At 46.1% G+C, this 25,150-nt stretch overlaps 1 protein-coding gene across 1 annotated transcript in view; it reads right to left on the bottom strand.

Annotated features, from left to right (window-relative positions):
* Positions 1 to 2,552: 2,552 nt before the first annotated feature.
* shisa9a (shisa family member 9a) overlaps positions 2,553 to 25,150 on the bottom strand; it is a 39,534-nt gene continuing 16,936 nt past the window's right edge. Inside the window, exons 3-4 of the mRNA XM_071905190.2 lie at positions 9,956 to 10,111; positions 2,553 to 3,454 (exon numbers count right to left, since the gene is read on the bottom strand). Coding sequence (XP_071761291.1) covers positions 2,553 to 3,454; positions 9,956 to 10,111 — 1,058 coding nt within the window. The remainder of the gene's footprint in view (positions 3,455 to 9,955; positions 10,112 to 25,150) is intronic.

The following is a 25,150-nucleotide window of genomic DNA, read 5'->3' as shown; positions in this document are numbered from 1 at the left end:
AATTGATTGTTAAATGATTTGTTAAGATGGACATTTTTTGCAGTGAACTGCCTTAGTTGTTTCATTTGAATTTTGATTTTTGAAGCTGTGAGGCCGATCTAATGTAGCTGGATTATGTTTACACCTGGCGTTAAAATGCATCTCCGGTACACAAAATCTGATTTCTTTTTCCCTCACTAGATTGTCATGCACTTAATATGGTAATATGTTACTGCCTGCTGCCTGTTTGTTTTGCTTGTGCTTCCTGGTTGGATTCACGCAAAAGATTATTTCCATTTACACAGCTCCTATATGTGGATTGGAGATATTTTACACATTTGTGCTAATGTGGCCAGGTGCGTCCCTCACTACCTCCGGAGCTGGTTTGGCCGATCAGATTACAATCCGTCCTCAATGCATCTTGGGTGAATCTCGGGTGGTACACCTGTATTTTTAAGCGGTTAAGCGCTTTCCGATTACAATCCGATCACCCGAGACGTGTGTTAATGCCACGTGTGAAGAGGGGGTCTTGGAGGTGGATAGAGGGCAGTTTAGATAACAAGGGTGCAGCCACTTTCTAATAAGCCTCTTAACCTCTCACTTCATCACAAAAAGATGCAAGAAGGCTAGGAGACTTGGAAGATTTACCCCGTTACTTAGGAATTTGTCAAACTTGAGCATTTATTTCTATGCTAGATTCAAGCAACCCAGATATTCATCATCTGCTGGTTGTGATGTTTTATTTCAGCTAGAGCATGAGTATAGGGAGCGATCTAATCAAGCCTAGTTTCTCGTGGCAGTGTCTTATATCACCAATAATAACTGTGATATTTTTAGCCCTGTTATATCCACATTTACACAGTAGTTTCTTCCTCTGGTCTAGAAACTCGAGCGAGTTCCCAGTGGAAACATGCTATGCAGACACTGTGCAGAAATAAGATGTAGGGTTTGCTCCACCTAATAAAAGTTGACCCATGGGCATCTATGTGTGCTTCTGTTCTAGGTTTAGACCGACATATTGGGCTGATATTGGTCTTTTAATAAATATTGGATATAGACCAGTCATGCTGTCCACTGTTGATGTGATAGAGATTCTTCCCTGATCACAGCTACATAATAACAGTCTGTAAAACCTGCAATGACATTTGACTTTCTTTGCACATTTGATTCATTCGTTTTACTGTTCAATAATGTTTTTTTGTAAATTAATTCTTCATTTAAAGGTTTACTGTATCCCAGAATTTCCCCTACCATTGAATAGGTGCAGTGGCCCACCCTGCCTTAAGGAATAAATACTTAATACTTCAGAGGCCTTTCCACCGTTTCTGAGGGAAAACACTAAACACTTGGAACTTTCTGGCATGAAAATGGTCAAATTGGAAGATAATGAATACCGACACAAAATATAAGCTATTTAACTTAAGTCTAAAAATATTGGTATTGATATCATCCTTCAAAAACCCGTATCGGTCGAACCCTGCTGTGTGCTGTGTTTCTGTATGTTCCTGCAGGTATTTGTGTGAAGGCATGTATTTGCGTGTGCACGTTTCTGGATGCGTGCATGTGTGTGTGTGTGTGTGTGTGAATGTGTGTGAATGATGTTCCCTCCAAGGAGACTCTGCATGCTGCGGTACCATCCAGATGCTGCCTCCCTGCCTCCTCCTCCCTCCCCTGGGCCAGCTGTCACCAAGCAGATGAGATCAGAACAGAACAATGCCGGTGCGACAGCCTCCATTCTCTGTGCTGGAGCCTCGCGGAAAAGGGCAACCTTCAGCCGCAGAGCTTTTCCGAGGCGTTTCTGAATAGCACACAGTACAAAGCCCCCGCATGCCAGCGGTCCAAAGCCCAGCGCCCTCATCACGCGTCTGTTCCAAAGCCTTCGGGACGGTCGGGGTGAATCGTAAGGGGTGTGTTATTTCTTTCCGAGCCGTCCGTCGCTTTGTTTGGCTAGCTAAGCTGAACTCTTGTTGTGAGGCTTGCGGCTCATATGGGCGCAAACACGTCGTATTTCCCCCCCCTTTTCCTACGATGCTTCGGTGCTTTTCGCTTGATCCTTTATATTGCTTGTCAGGTTTGGTTCGCAAAGTCAATCCACGGAAATGTCCGCAGTTTCCCGTTTTTTTGTATCAGCTGTGTGATCGTCGCACTGTAACGCTTCGATGTTGTTATCTTTACCCAGTAGATATTAGCTGTGAGACAACACTCAAATATCACCACAAGTGCACAGACAACAAACCTCCCTGCTCTGTGGGCTCTTTGTTGTCATGGTTACAGATGCCACCAACTTGGTCGCTGTCCACATACTCTCGACAACAAAGGTCTGTTCAGTGTTTTGATTGGTCGGCTCTCTCCTTGTGAAACGAGGACCGCTCAACACGGTAACAGACACAGCGTCACTGCCGCACCGCCGCGTTGACGATCATTCACCAGTAACGACAAACCTAAACTTCTTCACATAAACACACACACATCTCTGCACCTTAGGCCGCACCTGGAGTTGCTGTCTCCTTTCATAGCTCGCTTGTGCCACCACTCCACACGCGTCCTTCCCCCTCGCTGCCCCCCTCTTCCTCTCACACGGTCACCTCCGTCTTGCTGTTGGTGACAAAGTAGGGCTGCGTGGGGAGGAAGTGCTGGCTGTGGCTGTGGCCCCTGGTGCCATGCAGCTGGTTCTGCTCCAGCACGGTGCACTGGGGCCTCTTGTGGCCGTAGGCCTTCCGGCGCCCCACCGTCTCAGTCCCGTCCCAGCCCTTCAGCCCCAGCCCCATCCCCATCCCCATCCCCTGCCCCGCCGCGATGGTGTTGGAGCTGTACGCCAGCGGGTGGCTCATGGTAGCCGAACCGGAGCCCATGGCGGCCTCGGCGGCCCTGGACATGCCCATGGACGAGCCGCCCGGCATGGTCCCAGTCATGTGTGCCATGGAGGTGGCCCCCAGTCCCGGCCCCTTGCTACTGTGGCCGTGAGCGTGAGTGTGAGCGCCGTGAGCTCCGTGAGCGCCGTGGGCGCCGTGGGCCGCGTGGCCGTGGCCGCCTTTGGGCTTCTGGCCGTTCGGCTTGAGTCCCCCTCCTCCCCCGCCGCCGGCTCCGTGCCGCTCGGTGGGGAGGGTCGAGACGGACGAGATGCTGGGCATCTCCGTGACGTAGGTGGCCACCGGCTCCGGGGTCAGCGGGCCCAGGGAGGTCATGGGAGTCATGGAGGTCATGGGCGCCAGGGAGGTCATGGGCGTCATGGAGGTCATGGGCGCCATGGAGGTCATGGGGGTCATGGTGGTCATCTGGGTCATGCTGGGGTTCATGGGGTTGGAGGTCATGGGGTTAGAGACCATGGGGTTGGTGGTCATCGGAGGACTCATGGAGGACATGTTGCTCATGGAGGGTCTCATGGTGCCCATGGGCTGCAGAGGAAGGCCGCCTTTAGCTGGCAGCTCCACCATGAGACGGCGCTTGTTGTAGAGTTCACCGTTGTACTTGGCCGCTGAGGGAAGAGGGAGAGCGAGAGAAACAGAAGGTTAATGAAAATGTTAAGTAGAGAAAAGAGAGGAGCAAAAAGAGCGCAGCTGAAAGCTTGGGTTAATTGTTGAAATCTAAGTGAATTCTCTTCATATAATTGGGCTGTTTTCTCTTTTGTACAGTGTCAGTCAAAAAAAATGTCATCAACTCCTCTGTTTTGTCACGGTGGAACAGAAAGAATAGAAAATGGTTAGCGAGTGTGATTCATAAAATAGGACTTGCAGCAATCTGTCTGTCTGTCTATTGATCAGCTGAAGAACACGGACTCAGACATGCGTACATGAGAACACACACACACGCACACGCAGTCTCGCAGGTTGCCAGTCTTTCATTAGAACATAAGGATAGAAAACATGCCATACTGTGACTCTTTATTTTTCCTCTCACACTTTGAGAAGGTCATGCAGTCGGCTGCCACCCTCTCATTTTCCCACAGCCGAGCAGCAACAATAACAAATCCATATCCTCTAACCCTGCTACCTTCATTCTGCCCATATAACTGTTAACCCAGGCAGGGATCCAGGGCGGCTGGAAACACCTGAATATAGATGCCATCATCTTGGAGGAGTGACAAAAGAAGGAAAGATTGTAATGTTGTCGCCTCTTCCTCCCTGATAAAACACAGAGAATGCCTAATTTCTGTGTAGCGGTAGGATGTTCTATTAAAGTGATGTTGAACTTTGTGCTTCCTGGACATGATAAAACCCCAAAATCAGTGATTCTCGGTTATCTGTTGCTCCGGTAGACGAGATTGGAGAATTGCGTTTTTTTTCTCTCTCCATTCACTGTCATTGTATGGAGGAACAGTCTGAAAATCATCTTCTAGCACATAAACGAACGTGAACAAAGCAAATTCTTGGCCTATTTACAATTATTGGTAAACAGATTATTTTCTTTGTTCTATCAGGCATAAGTTTCCTCCGACCAGATGTCGGTGTTACACTTGTTCAAACTGAAAGGTTTAATAAACATAAAGAAAGCGATTCACTTGACCACAGTTCAACAGCATGACATACTGTATATTGTCAAAATCTGCTTTGTTTGTGTGATTTTCAGACTGTTCCTCCATACAATGGCAGTGAATGGAGAGAGAAAAAAAACACAATTCTCCAATCGCCTCTACTGGAGCAACAGATCACAGAGAATCACTGATTTGGGGGTTTTATCATGGAGGAAGAGACACAACCCAGGACACTACCAAAGCTCAACATCACTTTAAAGGGGGAAAAAAGCTCCAAACTGAAAGCTCCAAACTAAAAGATAACTTTTATGAAATTCTTTTAATTTCTTCAAGTTCAATTGCTTTATCTCAGTTATTTTTTTCAGTTAAGTTATATGAAAATGTCTTTCGTCCTCGCTCATTGAAATCACGTTGCTTTTATTCCTGGTTTTTCTGAGGAGACCTTGCTGTCGACTCTTAGCCTCCACATTCCTACAGAGAAAAATAAGGTCAGCGCTATTTTCGGAGCGCGCTTAAGGAACGCCCGAGCGCCTTCTGATATAAAGCTATAGATCGGGTGTTACTTACGCAGCACTTGACATTTATCTTTCAGACGAGACAGTTGTAAAAAAAAAAAAAGCCTGAAGACACACTGAACTGGACCTTGGTGTTGAGAGGGAACGAGTTTAATATTGTTTAAGGGGTTAAGAGTAAAGAGGAAACATGTACACATATAGATATACAGTATATATATATATACACACATATGCACACACACAGGCACACATGCAAACACACACACACACACACACACACACACACACACACACACAGGAGCATCAGCTGCACTATCCTTTATCCTTCCAATAAGACTTGTAGCCTTCTGATTTCTGGATGCCTGTGTGTGTGTGTGTGTGTGTGTGTGTTAGTGTGTGTGTGGGTGTGTTTCTCCAGCCTCGGAGCAGTTATGTTTAATGCCTCCCATTTATTCCTCTTTCTGTCAGTCACTGTCGCCCAGCTACAGTCTCTCTTATCACGGAGAAATGTGACCTTTTTTCCGTCTGATTCACGTTCACAGTCGAGTCATTACTCTTTAGCCCCTGTCGCCTGCACGTCCTTGAAGATAAAGTTAACACACTCAGCGAGTTTGCTTTGCCGCTGTAACTATAAATCTAGTTTATCGCTCTGTGAACGGGAGAGAAACGAGCGAGGGCCCGTGAACGGAGAGCGGGGTTGGTTGGTTTGAGGGGGGGAGGGGGGAGGGAAGGGAGGCAGAGGGCGAGCGGAGCCTCACCCGCCGCGTCGCCGCCGCCGCTACACGCCACCCCGGGGATCAAACCCGCTCAGGCGACAGGTGAATCAATCCAGCGGCGGTCGGCACAGCGGCGTGCACATCCAGCGGCGGACGTGAGTGGAAACAGAAAACGGCGCCGTCGCACGCTGTGGCTCCGCGTGCCGCCGCCTGCTAAAGGCCAGCGACCCGCAGAGACCGCCACACGTTATGCATCCTCAAAACCCCCCAAAAACACTGAATTAAGTACAGATTCTGCACAGTCCCACAGCGCAGGAACATAAAGACTTTATTAGGGTTTGACTTTAAGTAAATCGGTCTGCTTTTTTATTAACTATTGGATATCAGCCAATCATGTTGTCTACTGCCACTGCCATTTTATTTATTCATTTAATTATTAAAATACACTACCAGTCAAAAGTTTGGACACACCTGATTGAATGTTTTTGTTATCTTAAAGCCATTTTGATCTAAAGGCTTCTGCTTCAATACTTGAAATTAGTTTCTTAGACAATCAATTAGACAATCAATAAATAGTGAAGTTGATCCTATGTATGAATTTCTTTCCAAAGCCTTTGCCTTTCCATCAAGGCAAAGGGCGGCTACTTTAAAGAATCTAAAATATAAGATAGTTTTGATTTGTTTAACACTTTTTTTGGTCGCTGCATAATTCCATTTGTGTTATTTCATAGTTTTGAGGTCTTTGCTATTATTCTAAAATGTGGAAAATAGTAAAAATAAAGAAAAATGTGGTGTGTCCAAACTTTTGACTGGTAGTGCATGTTTCTATAAATTAATTCTTCATTTGAAGGCAGTAATGCATCCCCGAGTTTCCCCTACTGAATATGTGAAGTGGGTCACTCTGCCTTAAAGAGCTGTAAAAGAATTTCATTAGTCTGGGTTTCAATGGAGAGTTTTCGTGTCCCATTTTCATCTAAATGCCGTTTCAGAGACTTTTCCACTTTCCCACGTGTGTGTAACTGTGTGAATGAGAAGCGGGGTACTGCAGGAAATGAGCAAGCGTGATAAAAAGGATGAAAAAAAAAAAAAAAAAAAAAAAAAGGCTGAGTGATCCTGTTCCCAATTACTGAAGATTTACTTTGCAGACTGTCAGTGAAAGACTAACTTATTAAGAGGCGTGTATAGGAACGCGACGTGTCTTTAGGGTTTTATGGCGGTCGTTAGGCTTAGCGGGGCAGACGCGCGCTAGACGCGGGCTATAATTGGTCATTTGTACTTGTAGTAGACTGATACGCCCGCTGTGTCCTCTTCTGGGTTGAGTTACAGGTCTGGCTCCGGAGGCCCTTTATTAGTTAGTTTTTACCGCGGCTGCAGTTAGAATCCAATAAAGTGACCTTATATAGATGCATGGGGGACAGTGGAGATGGCTATTGATTGACAGAAGTGTGGCTTATCAGCTGCTCAGCCTGTGGCTGCTGGACCGTTGGGGAAAGTGGCAGAGGCAATTAAAGAAAAAAAAAAAAGAAAAAAAAGCAGGGGGAATGGTTGGGAAAATAACATCGAGCTTATAGGAGGGGTTCCATTCCTCATGGGGTCGCAAGGCAGCGAAACAACAGCAGACCGTATAGAGGAGGAGAAGAAAAGAAAAGCAAAGTCCATTTATGTTCTTCAAGATTAGCGGAGCCCACACAAAGGTGACTTCAAAAGGAGGCGCGGCTGGCATTTCGGTTTTGTTTGCTGTCATTTATTCTCTCTCCCTCTCTCTGTCTCTGTCAGGGTCTCTCTCCCTCTCTCACTCCACACACACACACACACACACTCACACACACAGACACACACACTCTTCACAGCTCCTCTCTGCGTGACGTGCACATCACATCACTGGCTCACGGTAATGGCACCTTGCTTCCTGGAATCCCAGCATCCCGAGCTCTCTATCTCTAGATAGGTTTCCAATCATTTCACAGGAGCCTCTTTGAAAAACACTTGTGGAATGGAAATCTGTCAGTCAAGTGTGAGCTGTGAGTGCGAGTGCAGGGAGAGAGGAGAGGAGAGGAGAGGAGAGGAGATGGGAAGGTAGAGGAGGGGGAAGGCCTCCCTTCAATTATAGAAATGGAATCAGATATGAGCCGCTGTTTGGAAGGATGGAGATTAGCAGCCCAATGATTCTTTAAGGAGCGAGATGGAGCGTGATGGATTGAGGGGGAGAGATCAGGGGGTGAAGAGGAGGCAGAGTGTGTTGGAGGGGGGTGGGGAGAGAAAGGAGAGAAGAAGCAAGAAAAGAAGGTGGAGGAGGAGAATGCAGGGGAAAAGGTAGGATGAGGAGGATGATAAGGTAATGGTATGAAGAAGAAAAGAAGAGAGGGGAAAGGACGGGAAGAAGCAGGAGAAAAGGTGAGAGGAAACGAAGGAGACAGGGAGGAGGAGAGGGAGGAGGGTGATGAGCGGAAAGAAAGATGAGGGGAGAAATTAAAGGGTAGAGGAGCAAACAGGATGAAGGGGAACAAAGAAAATGGTGGGGAACGGGAGAAGCGGTGGGAGGAAGATGAAGGCCAGCTTAAAAGTAGGAATATAAAGCAGCAGCAGAAGAAGAAGAAGAAGGTTGTGAGAGGAGAGGAAGAGGAAGGGGGGGAAGAATATTGACAGACACGCGCTAAAAGGTTTGCATATAATTTCCACATCACATAGACCCACTTCAGTTTGTGCACAGAGAGCCTTATGCAAACCCAAATGTACAAACTTGGCTCACTTTAAGCCTGTGAAACAATGATGGGGCCAAATCACTTATCACTGCCTTTTCAATTTCCCTTCAAATTGAATTGCTAGCAGTTACATAAACTGTTGCCATAATTATACAACAGAAAAAAAAAATTCAGTCTTCTTGCTGCACAAAAGAGATGCCCGGCATAAACAAGCATGGAAATCTGTTCACAAGTCTGAGGATGAGTCAGGGACGTCCACACGCTGCGTGTCGGGGAGGGAAGAGCGTTTACATTTACAGTTAGGAGAAGCTCACACCTACATTTGTCATCTGAATCAGATATTTCACTTGCTGCTTGGCATGCAGCAGGCTTTTCACAGACAGGCACTATATGATTATTTTTCTAATAAAAGGCACAGAAGCAGACAAATGGCATCTTGTATCTGTTTATACAGACATCTAGTAGTGTTTGTAGAGTAATATCTGGAGTAAGTGTGCTGCATACTGAATCAGGTGCGCACTGGGCAGGCCTACCTGCACCGCATAAACAAGCTGACAGGCACATCGTGTAAAATTCACAAGTCAGTCTGAAACAAGTTCGGGTTATGAAATAGCGATGCCTCTGCCAATAGCATATGGCCGTGATGATAGAAATTCAAATCAGTTGTACCAGTAACTGAGCTCATTGAATTTGATGGCGTGCATTAAGCCCTCAAACAGCTTGATAAGCAGGCTGTTACTGCAGGTTTTACAGCACGTCCAGTTTCGGTTGTGCAATCAATAACACCTGTCAAATCAAGCCTGCTCGCTTCGTCACATAGTTCCCACAGACATCTGCACACCCTCGGAAAATCACTCTGACCGCTGCTACCCTTTGTGTTTGGACCACACAGCATCTCACATACTGTAAGGAAACCCAGCAAATACTTGAGCCACAGTCCTCCTTTCATACCACACTTTTTATTTCATTGCCCTGAAAGTTTGTTGGGACCTTGGGTCTTTCTCAATATGGATGCTTGTGTCCTCCATGATGTGTTTGACATAATGCCTGAAGGCTGGAGTACAACTCCAACACAAAAGAACACTTGAGGATGGAGGACAGACAAAGATCCCAGAAGGATCTTCCCCGGAAGGAAGGTTGACTTGGCCGATGAGAACAAATGTAGAAGACTAATTGCGAGAGCGACGCATCACATCCGAACAGCGCTGCGGTCTGCAGTATAGAGCCAACAGAAACAGCTGGGAAAATCAACACCTGTGTGTCTTAATTGACGGCACAAAGTCAAGCACACAGCCCGTCTCTCCAAGACAACTTGCCAAGAACATTTTCCACACGTATCGACTTGGCTTTGATGATCACCTATAGCTCCCACAGACATCTAGCACAGCCTTGGAGAAATACTCTGAACGCTGCTGCCCTGTCTGTTCGGACCACAAAACATTTCACACAATGTAAGGAAACCAAATAAATGACACTTTCTTTCATCGCCTTGAAGGTTGGTTACGGCCTTGAGACGGGGATGTGTTAATGGCGGCCATCAACCCGGCCTGCTCCCGCTCCCCAGACACTCACCCACAGCCTTGAGCGAGGCGTACTTGTTGAGCTCCTTGCCCGGCTGCTGCTGCTGCTGCTGTTCGTAGACGTGAGCCAGCTGGCTGAGGGCGGGGTACGGGTGCTGCTGGCCCATGTTGGGCCCCGGTCCCACGTTGTTGTTGATCTGACCCCCTTCTGTGGGCAAGGAGACAAGACAGGAGAGGTTAGAATACATTACAACAGGTTTAGGATGAGTCTGCGGCGGCACCGATGGTTTAAAGCCTTTGTCGAATTGTCTAATAAAAGCACACATAATCAAGCACACAGCACAGCCCCTGGTCTCTCTCATCTGTCACCATTGATGTTTTATTTTCCCCGAAAGGAGGAGCCCTCTAATCCTCTACCCCTTGTTGGGAAGTGAACAGCGTCATAGAGGAAGAGTCTGCGGTAAACACATAATCATGGCTGAAGAGGCTGCGAGCGATAAATCAGTCATCATCCCTGTCAAATCCTCCTAACGCTTCCATCTTATTAGTAATTATCAAGATAATATTATATAACGAGATAATTTGGCCAAGATAATATGAGACTTTCATATCGGCACAGGTCTAGCTGAATTCCTTCCTCCTTAAACTCCTTAAACTTTGCTCACCCAGGGAAAGTTGACGAGGACGAATGCTCTTTTCTGCATCGGCCTGCGTCACACCGCCCAAATTAAACAGATTCACACCTGAGAGCTTGGTCACGTGCCGTGCTTAAGGGCACCGCGGCAGTATAGTAGTTGAGGGAAGGGGAGAGTGTTTCTCAATCACTTTCCCCACCGAGAGTTTCTGGGATTCGAACCAGGAACTTTTAACTTACATAACGTCTTCACTGAGCACAAGGCCACTGACACGGACTGTAATCTCACCACTCTCACCGCTGAGTCCATCCTACTTATTATTACCTAGCATTGTTTGCACAGCCTGATAATGATGTCTGCACAAGTCTTTATATAATATGCCTGAGGAATTATGTATATCCATGCTCCACAAGGCTCAGGACTTATTGCATGCATGTCCATCCTACTCAGTACTACTACCTTATGGTATTGCTGGCACTGCTGGACTCCTGCCATCACTCTGTAAAGCTGCAACCTGCTGTATGTCAGGCCGCCTGAATACACATATTGACAGAATCCAGTTTGTATAAACAGTATGTAGAGTGATATAGATATAGGCTCTGAATGTCACGTTCTGTTGAACATGCCAGTACATTTATGTTATGTCAATATTTGAGCTGTTTCAATGCTCCTGTCCCAATCTCATCTCATTAAGACAAATTCCTGCATATTTATTTCACTGTTTCTGATTAAAGGCAAGATTTTTATGTTGAAATACACTTGACTTATCAGCCTAAACCACAAAATGGGACAGCGCTAAAGAAGAGCATCCGATCCCCGCCTAATAGATCCACCCTATGGAAAGTGATGAATCAAAACATAAGAATGAAATCTGAACTGTCTCCAGTCCAGAGAAAGCTGGACTCACTCAACGTTAGATCTTTAACTCTCTCGTCTCTTTGGTTTCCTTTAAGCATCACACACCTGAGCATGCTGGTTGCAGCTTACTGACATCACGTTACATAATTTGTGAGTAATTATGTTCAATTTTCTGAAACAGTTATCTATTTGGAGCCACCAACATGTAGTTGCCTAGTGCAGCTTTGAAAGGAGTTAACACTTTTTTTTGCCACATGCTTTATGCTATAATCAGTGATGGGAAGTACGTTGTAACAAACATGCAACATGATGACTGTAGCCTGGTTGCAGAAATTGGTAATGCATTGCACTAATTAAATAACCAATAATTAGATTACAAAAGGCGTGTTGATTGTATGATTCTACACACACATCATTGTAGCCAACACAACTTTAAATAAAAGCTGTCTCTACACCATAGTAAATCATCATCAGCCTATAAGTTCATGTTATGTTGATGATTTGCAAGAAATCCAGTAGACCTCGGTCCTGATCGTCATCAGCAGGTAATCAGTCCTCTCCCCCAGAACACACTCTGAACGTAACCTTCCCCTCCGCGGCCCCAATCGATTCGTCAATGGATCATCAGCCTTCTCCCACACCTCAGTTATATAACGGGTGCCTAAAGCCGTTCCTCCTCTGGAACAGGCAGAACCCAGATGGCAGGATAACACATCGACACACACGGAGAGAGGGACGGAGTCTGCAGCTCTGCAGAGTTGTACGAGAGTGGCGGGGAAGTCTAGCAGAACGGCGCAGTGTGACTTTAAAGCACAGCCGAATGTTAAAATATGTGTGGGAATTCGGAGGCCGCTCTCCTCGGCGTTGTCCTCTCGCTGTGCCGAGCCTGAGAGATAATTGCAAATTCCTGTAACTGAAGGCGAAGGGGATCCTTGCTAAGCGAATACATTCTCTTAAAAGCCCAAATAACCACTTGATAATTTGAGAAGTAAGAAAAAGTTAGGGGAGGGAGAGAGAGACAGAGAGAGAGAGAGAGAGCAAAAGCAAAGGGGAAGGCTCAGAGAGGAAGGGACAAGGATGAAAAAAGTGTGTGTGTGTGTGTGTGTGTGTGTGTGTGTGTGTGTGTATGGGGCCAAATGCATAAATAAAGAAGAGAGTGAGAAGAGTAAGAAGTGGATAGCTGGCAGAGAAAGAGTCTGAGGAATAAGGAATGTGGAGGTGTGTGTGTGGAGCACAGAGGTAGCTAGACAGAGTCAGTTAGGCAGAAAACATAAGTGCTTCTGTGTGTGTGTGTGTGTATGTGTGTGTGTGTGTGTGTGTGAGAGAGAGAGAGAGAGAGAGAGAGAGAAAGAAAGACAGAGGAAGAGCTTTTGTTTGTCTGATGGAGGGATTTAGCCCTATCCTATAAATACATTCCTCTCCTCTCCTCTCCTCTCCTCTCCTCTCCTCTCCTCCACCCTCTCCTTTCAGCCTTCTCATACTGTATCTACTCCTAAAGGTGGCCTTTTGTCTCTCCAGCAACAGAGACGGGGAAGTTGTGTCGCCACAACCCGACACTATCGATTTCCACTGCCGCTTTCTCCCCGCTTCATCTCGGCGGAACGTCGCCAAGCGGCGAGCGGCGTTCAAAGGCCATCAGCCTGCACGCCTCACCTGTCAAGGAAAGGCAAATCGTGTTGTAACTAATTAATCACTTAGCCCTGACACTGACTCTGTCCAACACACACACACACACACACACACACACACACACACACACACTGACTGACAAGGTAGAGAGAGACAGAGAGAGATGGAGACAAACAGAGGAAGAGAGAGCATGACACAGAGCGAGAGTGAGAGACTTAGAAAGAGACTGGAGAGTAGGAGAGAGAGAGAGAAACAACTCTCCATTGTCGTGAAGAAGAAGAAGAAGAAGACGTGTGTGTGATTTCAAGTTTTCATTGTCTCTTTAGATAAAAGCAACATAATCCAACTTAGTGTCTGTATAAGCTGTTGTTTGATTTCGTCAGTTCGTACCACTTCAAGTCTTGTATTCACTGCATTTTTCTTTACTTTTATATCGATGTAATACGATGTAATACAACTACTCAAAAAAGAGTGAAGTAGCACATCCATAATTGAGGTTAAAATGAGTGGATCCTGGGACTTTAATGCTCTGATTTAAGCTTTTCTTGCTGAAACGTGTTCCTTTCCTGCACCCAGCGTCTCCATGATGCACTTTTAAGGTAAATGTAATGTACAAATTGCTTCGCGATTTACTGAAATGCTCGGGCAATAGTGGGTTCTCTTCCATCCATGCCAATAAAGCCTACTTGAACTGAAGTGAGATTGAAGCAGTAAGAGGGAGAGAGAAAGCGAGAGAGAAACGAAACGAAGAAAAGGGAGAGAGGGGGAGGAGAAAACGCAATGGAAAGAGGAAGAGATGGAGCTGATTGCAATGAGTCACGCCGATGCTCAAGCCCCCTCTCTCTCATACGCTTTAATAGCGTGCCTCAAAAACAATATTCACTCCAGTTATGATCAAAGCAGTTCCACTGTTTTTTCACGGAGAGGCCAAATTGGATGGTATGAGGTCAGCCATTTTCTCATTTCATAAGGGCTTTTGTCTAGTTAAAGAGCACAATTGTAAAATGCAATATATCCAGTGAAAAACATAGAGCAGGTGCGCCTCCTTGCATAACCTTCTTCTTGTTAGGCGCTCTGCCAAAAAGTATAAACTTGGCTTCCAATGAATATATGAAAAGACATGGGGATGGCAGCACATATGGCAGCACTCCAAAAAACTACAAAAACAGGACAAGACTACCTCAGTTATGCCATATTTTGATCCATAATGAAGGCATCAGCCTGGTGTCCATTAATAATAATATGGCACAGCTGAGTTTAGGTTTTGTCCTGTTTTTGTGGATTTATTAGATGCTACACATCCATTTTAGGGAAAATATTACCTGCAGTTCATCATTCAAAATCTCTAAAGGTGATCCAGCCTGTAAAAAATGTTATTTTATCAACCAAGCACCTGCACTGCTGACTGTCCTTTAAAAAGTAACATAATGGTTAGCATTTTTTGCCAGCAATTTTTTTTTTTTTGTGAGACTGAGTGTCGCTATTTGTCAAATGGTGGATGTCTCATTTTGGAACAAAACTCAACTCAATTGCTCATACCGTCCTGACATGAGAAGAGCTGCTGCTGTGCATGACTGCTCTCTCCATGAATCACATCCCACTCGCCCATATTTTCCTGCACTATTTGCTCTAATACGTTTCTGTCTCAAAGTGGAAAATAATCCTTTCTACCTTTTCTCCTTGGCTCCAATTTCCTCACAGTGCACTCCTCGGTAATATATGATCATTTTAAGTTCACGGGAATACATTGTTCCGTCTCCTATAAGGGTGCAGTGGCTTGTAAAAATGATGATCTAGGATTTTGAGGTTTTTTTCTGCTGTTGCACTCATTGCAAGTCTGGATAAAAGCATCTGGTCTCATCAAGTTTTGCGAAATGAGCATGAAGTCTTAAAAATAATACAAATAACGTATTATGTGACAGAAATATGTTTCCCAAGTCCTTGCCTAAACAAAAATCTAAGCTTTTGGCTCTTGCTAACTAGCCACCAGGCAAATTTAGCAAAACAACCAATGTTAATGTTAACATGTGATGTGTGTTAATGTGACTACTAGCCACTAGTAGCGCTAGCTTCTACTAGATATGTTAGCTAGTGTGCTAATCAGATGTGTTATCAACAAGACCAAGCTGACCAGATACTATGGTTAGCTAGCTTAATGGCTGAAATGATCTCATCACAAAATCAATCAGATGCATCAGAAACAGCACAGAAATGAACCATGTCTCTTGAATTAAGATGATTAATTGATTAAGAGCTGAGGACTTCCAATATGGCCGCCAGAGTGTGTGTTACATCACCTGAAGCCCTCTATAACTAAAACTCCAACTCCAAATGTCCGGATGGTGCCTGATTTTGCCTCACTGAAATCATTACAGCTCCGTATTTACAGCCTAAAAAGATAAAATGAAAACAACAGTTTCACTAAAACTAACTAACCGAGTCATCATAGATTAGATTATCTTCAGAGGAAGGCCATATCTATCATACAGAAGCATTTTTATCAGCCAGGTTTATGCTAGCATACCCACATTCTATACATGGTAGTCTGCAATGAGCAACATGTTGTAATTTGGCGTGAGAGATAGATCCTACTTTGCTCCAGGATGTATTAATCTGTCAAAACCTCGCCTCTCTGCATATTTATTTATGTGAAAAGGATATCACACACACACACACACACACACACACACAACAGCTCAGGGATGTAAACAAACACAGCACGGCCGTGACATCATCACACTGTGAACCTATTCACCGGGATGACTGACAGCTGTCAAAGTGCCCATCAGGATGATGAATGCACACAGTGGGAGTCTGCAGGTTATTTTGTGCCTCGCCAATCTGAACCAAGCCAAACCGGTTTACCTGGTTAGGAATGTCGTAATAAAGTATCATGCGAGTGTATAGCCAGTGTGTGGGATTATGTTTCTTTCTCATGTTCACATTAAAGAAGTAGACTGCGGGACGGAGGCTCAGGAACGGCAGCGGTATGTGTGTGTGTGACCGCATTGATGAGACAGTGTGTGGATGATGAGCTTATGACCGCCAGGCAACAGACAGCGCACTAAGCACCGCACAACAACACGAGTGCGGACTGTATAACGCCGCGGAGGCAGAGTCATGCGAAAAACACAGAGTGATTTCAAAGCCTTCGCCGTCTCCCACGTGGGAATGTGGGAAGCCAGACATCTAGCATGGAGCCGCAGGGGAATCCTCCCGGGGCCGGGGCAATATCTGGGCTTTTCTCATGTCCCAGACAAGAATATATATCCTGTTCTGGGTGGAGGGGGGGGGTGGACAACATAGACGGATGTAGCACCTGTACTGGATGTGATTGTGTGCGTGTGAGAGAGCAGGAAAACAAGAGATATAAAGAGAGAGAGAGAGGGATGAAGAGAGAGCCGGAGCACATGTATGTAGGAGTGCTTCTATCCCAAGCTTGGCCCGGCTCCATCGCTGCTGGCTGTACAGTGTAATTTCACCGCTTGTTTGATTCGGCGCTGAAAATTGCAAGCAGCTGACTCATCTGTTATTCCCTCTTTCTCCTCACTCTCTCCAATCGGATAAACCCCTCTTCTCGTCCTTTCTTCAGCTGCAAAACTGCCTCTCTGTCGCCTCTCAACCCTCTCTCTCTCTCTCTCTCCCCCCCTCTCTCGCTCTCTCTTGTCATGGCAACAGCATTCTCCCATGTAGTATTTGCTCTGCAGCACAAGGCGAGTTCACATTGTCCTGCAGTCACCCGCGCCCACATATCAACAGGCAGGCCGGCTGTACTGTACTGCAAAAGTCATTGTTATGCAACCTGTGTTATGCTGCCTGCTGCTCCGTCGGTCTGTCTGTTCATCTCTCTACTTATTCGTCACGTGTCCGCTCGCCGCCTCTGAGCTTGTTCTAGGTCACATCATAACAGCATTGTCAGGCATTGGCAAGATAGCTTGCATGTTTTATTGAGGGACTTGTTCTAGTTTGGTAGAAGGCAGTTTTCTGAGTCATCCTTGGGTGTAATTTACCCCATTTACCATATATATATATTTTTTTTTTACAATAATATCATACTGTGAAGATATTGTGCTTGTTTGGGTTGGCATTGAACTCGGCCACCTCCTGTATCCGTCACGCGCTTGCTGAGACTGTGTAAGTGTAAAGTCTGCTTTTATTATGTCGGCAGTGAATGAGCTGTGCCAGGATCCAAATTATCCACCCTTATGTGATAGTAATGTATGCGCGGATGCTTGTGTGTGTGTGTGTGTGTGTGTAGGAGTGTGTCCTTGCTTTTTGCTCTGCACATGCATATTTAGTCACGGTGAAAACGGTAAGGAGGTTATGTGTGAGGCTGTGCGAGGCGAGTGCAGCGAGCCTCCTCTTCTGTTTGCCCTCCTGTCTGTGTACAGCGCATGAGATCGCCCTCTTCCCTTCCCTCCGTATCTCTCTCCCACACACGGAGGACGGCGAGGATCACAGAGCGAGGGAGAGGCCTCGCTGTGTGACCGTCCAGCTCACGGGAATTTCTTAGCAACCGGCGTAAAATCCCCCCAGCGTGTGACTGCCGGTTTAGGTGGGGAAGTTCGGAAGCGGGTTGCTTGAGCAAGGACGGCTTCACCTCCGCGTGTTTTGGGGCGGCCGGGGTCGGGCCTGCGCCTCTGTGTGAATCGGCGGGCGCTGCGAGGAAATTCATCAGATCCTCGTGATGTATGAGTGAGGCGGTGGAGAGAGAGAAGAAGAGAGCGAGAGACAGATAGACAAACAGTGCGAGAAGAACAGATGTCCGAGGCTCCGTGGTCTGGCTACCTGCTGGCGCTGTCGGCAGTGGGAGGCAGGTTTGAAGTGATAGGGCCAAGAGGGCTCGCAGATAAAGAGACTATTTGACACTGATGCTGCGGCTTTGGCTACGGCGTTACGCCCTGAATGAATGCCAGCCTTTGCGAGAGCCAAGCAAACCGCAAACAGCTTTTAGAGGTGCTTCAAAAGTCACCCAGTACTGTAGTAGATCCCAGCGCTTTGCTATTAAGGAAGGCAGTTGGTAATGAGGCAACTTTCAGAGCCAATGTGGATGGTTGCTTTGGAGGAAAATGAGTAATTGCACAGACACTTGGGGGCAAAAGCTAGGCAACGATGTGCAATATGATAAAAGGGTCTTATTTCATAGAAGGCGTGTCACTGGCACCGCTATGCAGTTGTACATTTGCCCCGAAACAGCGCCTAAAGGATTTGCCCGTGTATGCGGCCGGCACAGCATGGCCATAAAGAATATTTCCCATGTCGCTTTGCCCTTGGGCCGCTTTATACCGGCGGGCTGTATGCAATTCAACACACAGCTCCGTCTGTCTGCTCCAAAACAATGTGTCAGATCCTCTGCCTTATATATGGCCTTGTTTTCCAAACATTGTTCATCTCATTATCATCACCATATGCTGCTAGCTTTGTCTTCGCTCATTAGCGCATCAGTACACTCCCATTTAGGAAGAGATAGTGGGAGAGAGCCCAGAGGGGGGGCGCGACACAGAGGCTGTGGGGAAATGCTGGGGAAATACAGAGAAGTGCTCTGTAGAGGAATGTAGGCAGCGAAGTCGATTCCCGAAACCAGTCACATACCTCCAAGTAATCCTCAGGAGGACTGACCATAAAACAGACAGGAGTGCGTTGTGGAGGAACCGTATTATTGAGAAGTCTGTCGTGGGAAATGGCGGAACGAAATGATAGCGGAGAGAATAGCTTATCTAGCCTTAATTGTTCCTCCCAGAGCCTTTCAAACCACAATGACATCCGCTGCACCCTTTTATGATTAGAGCCTTCTGTCATCCCGTCCTCATTTTGAAGTGCTATCGATTTCTATTGTTCCTTATTCTCTTCCGTCCCATTCACAGCGGAATTCAAAAACCGTCCTGCATTGTCTTGTCACGGGACAATGCATTGACTCCAGTCTCACGGGACATTGTTAAACCCAGTCATCGCATCGACAGTATGATATCACTACATATTTGATACCTACACTACCAATCAAAAGTTTGGACGCACCCGATTGAATGTTTTTCATTCTCTTGAAGCCATTTTGATCTAAAGGCTTCTGCTTAAATGCTTGAAATTAGTTTCTTAGACAAATATAAATAGTGAAGTTGATCCTATGTATTAATTTCTTTCCAAAGCCTTTGCCTTTCCATCAAGGCAAAGGGCGGCTACTTTAAAGAATCTAAAATATAAGATAGTTTTGATTTAACACTTTTTTGGTCACTGCATAATTCCATTTGTGTTATTTCATTGTTTTGATGTCTTTGCTATTATTCTAAAATGTGGAAAATAGTCAAATTCAAACTTTTGACTGGTAGTGTTTAAGCTGCAAAGTACCAATATCTCATTCCAAAGCAGTTCTGTTTTAAAGGTAATCTGTGTAGGGATTTTCTTTTTAAATATATCAGCATCAAAACAATTGTGATAATGACCATCCCCGTCAGGCTCTGTAGCTACTTCCTTTGAGCACATTCCATTATCCTCCCTCCCCGCTGCTTTTGACGTGTACAGTATCCTAGAGTAGTTTCCTTGCGACTTTTGCGTGGAAGCCAACTCCTAAATTGTAGCAGATGGGGGCAACCATTTGTAACGGCATTATAATGTGTCATCGCAATTGACTTCACACTCACATTTAAATGAGAAAGCTCTACCTTGTGGCATCTTCAAGGCACGCCGCGGGGGCGGAGGGAAACAACTCACACGTGAAGGGCACTCCAGCCAGTGAAATGAAAAATGACACTTCCGGGCTAACAAGGACTGTTTATCTGAAGCGGAAAAACACCAAGTCCTTTGCAGTGCTGAGTATTGTTGGTGACAGGTGTGCAGGAGAAGACCAGGGAGCCAACAAGACGTATGCAACCTACCTGCCAGACACTGACTGTTAACTGCAATTTAATCTTAATGAGAAAACGTTAACGACTTTGGTCTTGGTCTCTCATTGTGCAGAATGTTATACATTTATAGTTTGTTTACAATTCAGGCGCTTAGCTGATGCTGCTATCCAAAGTGGCTTACAACAGTGCAACAGTAGAACAAGCTTCAGTTTCTACATCACCAACATCAAGGGTGGAAGTAACTAATTACATTTACTCACGTTACTGGAATTGAGTCGTTTTTTGTTTGTTTGTTTTTTAGCTTTTTTTTATGAGTATTTTCTTTTCTTTTCTATATATTTACTTTATTGTACAGATTTTTTGGCTCTGCAAAAGCATCAGAAACTGGACAATCGTAAACTGACAAATCGTGGAGACATTCATTGTTTGTGCACTTTATTTTGTCATTTCCAAATTTTCCAATTAAAAAAATACAGTTTGAACTTTGAACTCTTGTCCTCGTTCTCTTTTCTAACAAGTAACTCAGCAACTTTTACACCGAGTGCATTTGAAATTAGATACCTTTTAGTTTTACTTAAGTAGATTTTTTTTCACTACTTTTACTTCTACTACTCACTACTTAATTCTACTTGAGTCGAATATTCTAGTACTCTTTCCATCACTGACCAACATAACAAGCAACCAATAGTTAAGAGTCTGAGCCAAACCGCTCTGGCATTATTCAGCAAAGTGCTAAACTGAGAAACAAGAGTAGAAGATAATTTGAAGATAAAGCATATTAGAGCAAGTACAGGAGGAAGATATGGGAGAGTATTAATGATGCGGCGGGGAGAGAGCGATGTGCGGTACTTAAACCTGAGAACGGACTGAAACGCTTTGTCTTTCCTCATTAAAATATATTCATTGCAAGTAAGAGACAGCGTGCAGGAGTTTCTTCACACGCTTCGTCGACTACAAGACATTTCCCATTCACAAATACAGTACAGAATCCAGATTTGTGTCACATGATTTCATCTCCTTATTGCAGCGGAGGCCGTCCAGCCGGTATCGTCCCCGGCGGCTGGTGGCCGGGTGTCCCTCCCTCCCTCCCTCCCCTCTGACGGGCCTCATCAGTCACCGGGCCACAGTGAGAGACAGAGACAGGCAGACAACGACACAGAGAAATAAATACCTGCTCCACTAAAGCACATGATTGACAAAGACGAGCCCTTATTCATCATGATGATGGAGCACCACTCGGGGAAAACAGAGGATCCGCAACAACATCTGGGCCTATTGTTTGTCTCAAGGATCTTTCTTCTCTGACACAGAAAAAAAAAAAAAGTTCAATTTTTATGTCAGGCCCTTGTTTACCTCTTTCTGCAAGTAAAAAGGCACCCGTTTGAAAGTCATCCTCTCCTTCCTATATTTATTCCCTCCCTCTTTCTCCTCCTTCCTCGAAATCTCTCTTCTCAAGTGATGCTTTGAGCGTTTTTTTGTTTTGCTTAGTTTCTGAGCTTCCCGGCTGGCAGGACGCTACCTATGCCGCGCCACCTAGAGCCCCTCCCTCCCTGATCCAGAGTTACGAGTCAGCAGTGGGACTGTCGCTCCATCAACTGAGAGCCACATGTTGCCGGAGACAAAGGAGAGACAGATAGAGACAGATAGACAGATAGATGGGGGGGCAGGCAGTGGGAGACGGTGATGATAATGATGTGAGTCTCCGCGGGGGGCTGACACCTCTGACAACATGTCGGCCGTGTCGACCCACATACCACCGCAGAGAGACAGGAGGACACTGCTGAGGTTTTTATGTCTGTTGTTTTTGACAAAAATGGAGCAAAACCTATATGTGATGAGAATTGATGAAATGTCTAGATGATAATATGCTGGAACTTACTTTGTAATATTAATATTAATTAGTAAACCGATACTATATATTAAAACGCAAATGCAGGATATACTTAATAGGATTTGACTGATAAAAGGCTGATACTGATAGATATTTTGTTTTCACGATAGCTGATATATTCAAAATCTTTAAATTTTTCCATTGTCATGCCAAAAAAAAAGACAAGTATTCAGTGTTTCACCCCAAAATGTTAGTCTTGTCAGGGTCGAAAAGCCTCTGAAACAGCATTTAGACCATCATGGGACACTAAAACTCTCCACTGAATCCCTAAATTATTTTATAGTCAGCAGCTCTTTAAGGCAGAGTGATCCATGACACCTATTGAATGGTAGGGAAGCTCTGGGATACATTACTGCATTTAAATTAAGAATTACTTTACAAAACAACAAAAATGAATAAATAAGTCTGTAAAAGCTGCAAAGAAATTTTCTTTTCCACCATCATATATACATATCAGTGTGACCCAAATACCTAATCCAGCAGCCTCTGTCATAACATAGCCGGACTGTTCTGAATGCATGATACTTCTGATACTTGATGCATTTAATGAAGCACTGCCTCTGAATTTGTCCCGCTCGGGTTTGACCTCCACTCTGCCTCTCTCTGGCTCCGCGCAGGTGAAGCTTCCTGTTTAAAAGCTTCAGTCTGCTGCACCTGGCCCTCGGGCTGAAACCCTGGCAGGTTTAAGTGTTGGAGCACAGCTCTGAGGGGCTTTTCTTGGCCTGCGAGGACGAGACGGGGCGGTTGCCAGATTTCCCCGAGCTCATCCCTCTCTCCGGCCAGCAGCGGCAGCGGCGGCAGCGGCGGGATGAGAAATGCAGGACAATTATTGCTGAATTCAGGCAAACCTAAGTGCAGGCAAAAACAGGCTTAAGCGGCGCACGGTTCACACGGCTTTCGCGCAATCTAATCAATCCCAGACTGCAATTAAGAAGCTTTTTGTTTGGTGAAGAAAGAAAGGGCTCCTAGGTTTATGTCGAGGACTATGGAGAGCTACAAATGGCCCCTTGTTACACGGTTTCTAGAATTGGCTGGAAGCACAACAGCTCGATAACGCGACGCTTTATCATCATCTACAGACGTAATTTGTTTTTCTCGCAGACTCATAACTCTGTGACATTTAGAAGTTTCCCCAACAACAACATCCTAACCACATTCCCTTCCTCTCTCTCTCTCTCTCTCTCTCTCTCTCTCTCTGTCTCTCTCTCAACTGTTAAAGCTAAAAACCTCTCCCGTACCCCTCCTAAAAGCCACAAGAAATCACATTAATGATGAAGTGAGTCAAAGTGAGCCGTAGAATAGCCTCGCATCCTGCACATCACTCCATCTGTCTATCTATTAGGTAGATAATCTATCTCATCCTCTCCTCTCCTCTTTTAGCTTTAAAAAACGCTGTGATTTCGCCTTCTGCTCGCGCGCTGGGGGCGATCTGACAGGAGATCCGTCCGTATGAAGGCTGCTGGTTTCCAGAATCGGCCCGTGTTGCAACTGTCTCCTCTGGGATGTGTGTGTGTCCTCCTGCCTGGGGAGAGCGGCGGCGGCGAAACTATAATTTGCTTAAATTGAATGTGATTAGGCGCTGTATTGTAGATGTGACATGGGTTCATGCTTTCACGGAGAAATGGAATAATAAGAGGGAGAAGGGCTAGCGCGGGGCCAGACTGAGAGGCACGCTGTTTAGAGTGATCTCTCTCTCTCTCTCTCTCTCTGCCTCTCTCTCTCTCCCTCTCTCTGCATTTTCATTGCCATATGCCTGTCTGATATTGGCACATGGCACACCACATACTCTTATCTGCGTGCCTGTTTATTTGTGTTCCTGTTTATCTGCCTGCATGCCTTTCTCTTTTTCTCCCCCTCCTCCTCCACCTCCTCCTCCTCCTCCTCTCTCTCCATGTCTCTCTCCATCCTCTGCTCCCTCAGTCCATCTGTTGTCGAAAAGCATCCTGAGTATTTGTCCGCCTGCCTGTCTGTCTACCTGCCTGCCTGCCTGTCTGTCTCTCTGCCTTCTTCTTGTCTGCACAGAGAAGATCAGGTCAGCACACATTCGCTAGTGCACCCATCGTTTGCATTTTTGCACAGTACACACACACACACACACACACACACAGAAGGGCATCTGATACCTTTCCCCTCCTTTCCTCCAGCTCATGAAAGATGCAAAGTTAAAGGGGGGGGGGGGGGGGGATATTATTTCAGGAACCTGGGAGTGCCCCCCTGGGATCGACGCAACGAGAGGGACAGATTCCACTCCGACACTCGACCGTGGGACCCGACCGCTCATCCCGCGTGGACGCTTCGGCTTCGGCGACGACGCCATTCTATTATTAGTGGCATAAACTAAACACGGCGCTTATCGACGGCCCGCGCTCCGAGAATCGATTCAAGCAAGACATCTATACTCCCATGGAGAGACAGAGAGAGAGAGAGAGAGAGAGAGAGAGGGATGCGAGCGGAAAAAAAAAAAAAAGGAGAGGGGAGAGAAAAAGTAGGTTACCGAAGAAAGGCAGGCTGCCTCGCTCCATTTGTGAGCAGGAGAACACAAGCGCTGGCAGGGTGCAAAGTGTACAGTGTGTGTGTGTGTGTGTGTGTGTGTGTGAGTGTGTGTCATAGTTTTGTGTGTGTCTGTGTGAAAAAGTGAATGAAAGAAAAGTACGAGAAAGAACAACAGCAAAGAGTAGCACAGATGGATGCCTGTGTGTGTATGCGTGTGTGCGCGTCTGTGTGTGTTTGCTCTCGTGCGCGTTCTCACGTGTGTGTGTTTGCTCTCGTGCGTGTTCTCATGTGTGTGTTTGCTCTCGTGCGCGTTCTCATGTGTGTGTTTGCTCTCGTGCGTGTTCTCATGTGTGTGTTTGCTCTCGTGCGTGTTCTCATGTGTGTGTTTGCTCTCGTGCGTGTACGCCCCGTGTGTGCAACAGTTTAAGAGCTGCGTTGCATGTGCGTACGCCTGTTTCTCCGGACGCCTTTTGTTTCAAGTACACGAATGTTACGCGGCGGCGTCCGTGTGAGGATCGGTGCGAGGCGCCGGTCCTGCAGGGTGGCAGTGTAACTGTCAGTGTAACTGTCTCCTGCACCGCTCCGTGTCTTGGCAACAGCGAGTGTGAGGGAACCAGTGCTAGTAGACAAAGAAACCTCCTTCTGCTTGATGAATGCTGCAGAGCGGAGAGGCAGGCAGGCAGGCAGGCAGGCAGGCAGGCGGGAGATGGCTTCTCTGCAGTAGCATGGGGGGATAGAAGTGGGTCAAAAGGAAATCCCCATATGGAAGATCCCCCCCGTGGTGCCTGCCTGCACCGCCTCCGGCCCTCCAAAACTAACCCAGAGCCCCGAGCGAGAAGAGTGCCACATGGAGGGGAAGGGTGGCCCATACGCACCCGCTTGGCCACATACAGCTCGGATGC

This window comes from Centroberyx gerrardi, chromosome 20 (genome assembly GCF_048128805.1).
Source record: "Centroberyx gerrardi isolate f3 chromosome 20, fCenGer3.hap1.cur.20231027, whole genome shotgun sequence".
Lineage (NCBI taxonomy): Eukaryota > Metazoa > Chordata > Actinopteri > Beryciformes > Berycidae > Centroberyx > Centroberyx gerrardi.
This window is presented reverse-complemented; position numbering and strand designations above follow the sequence as displayed.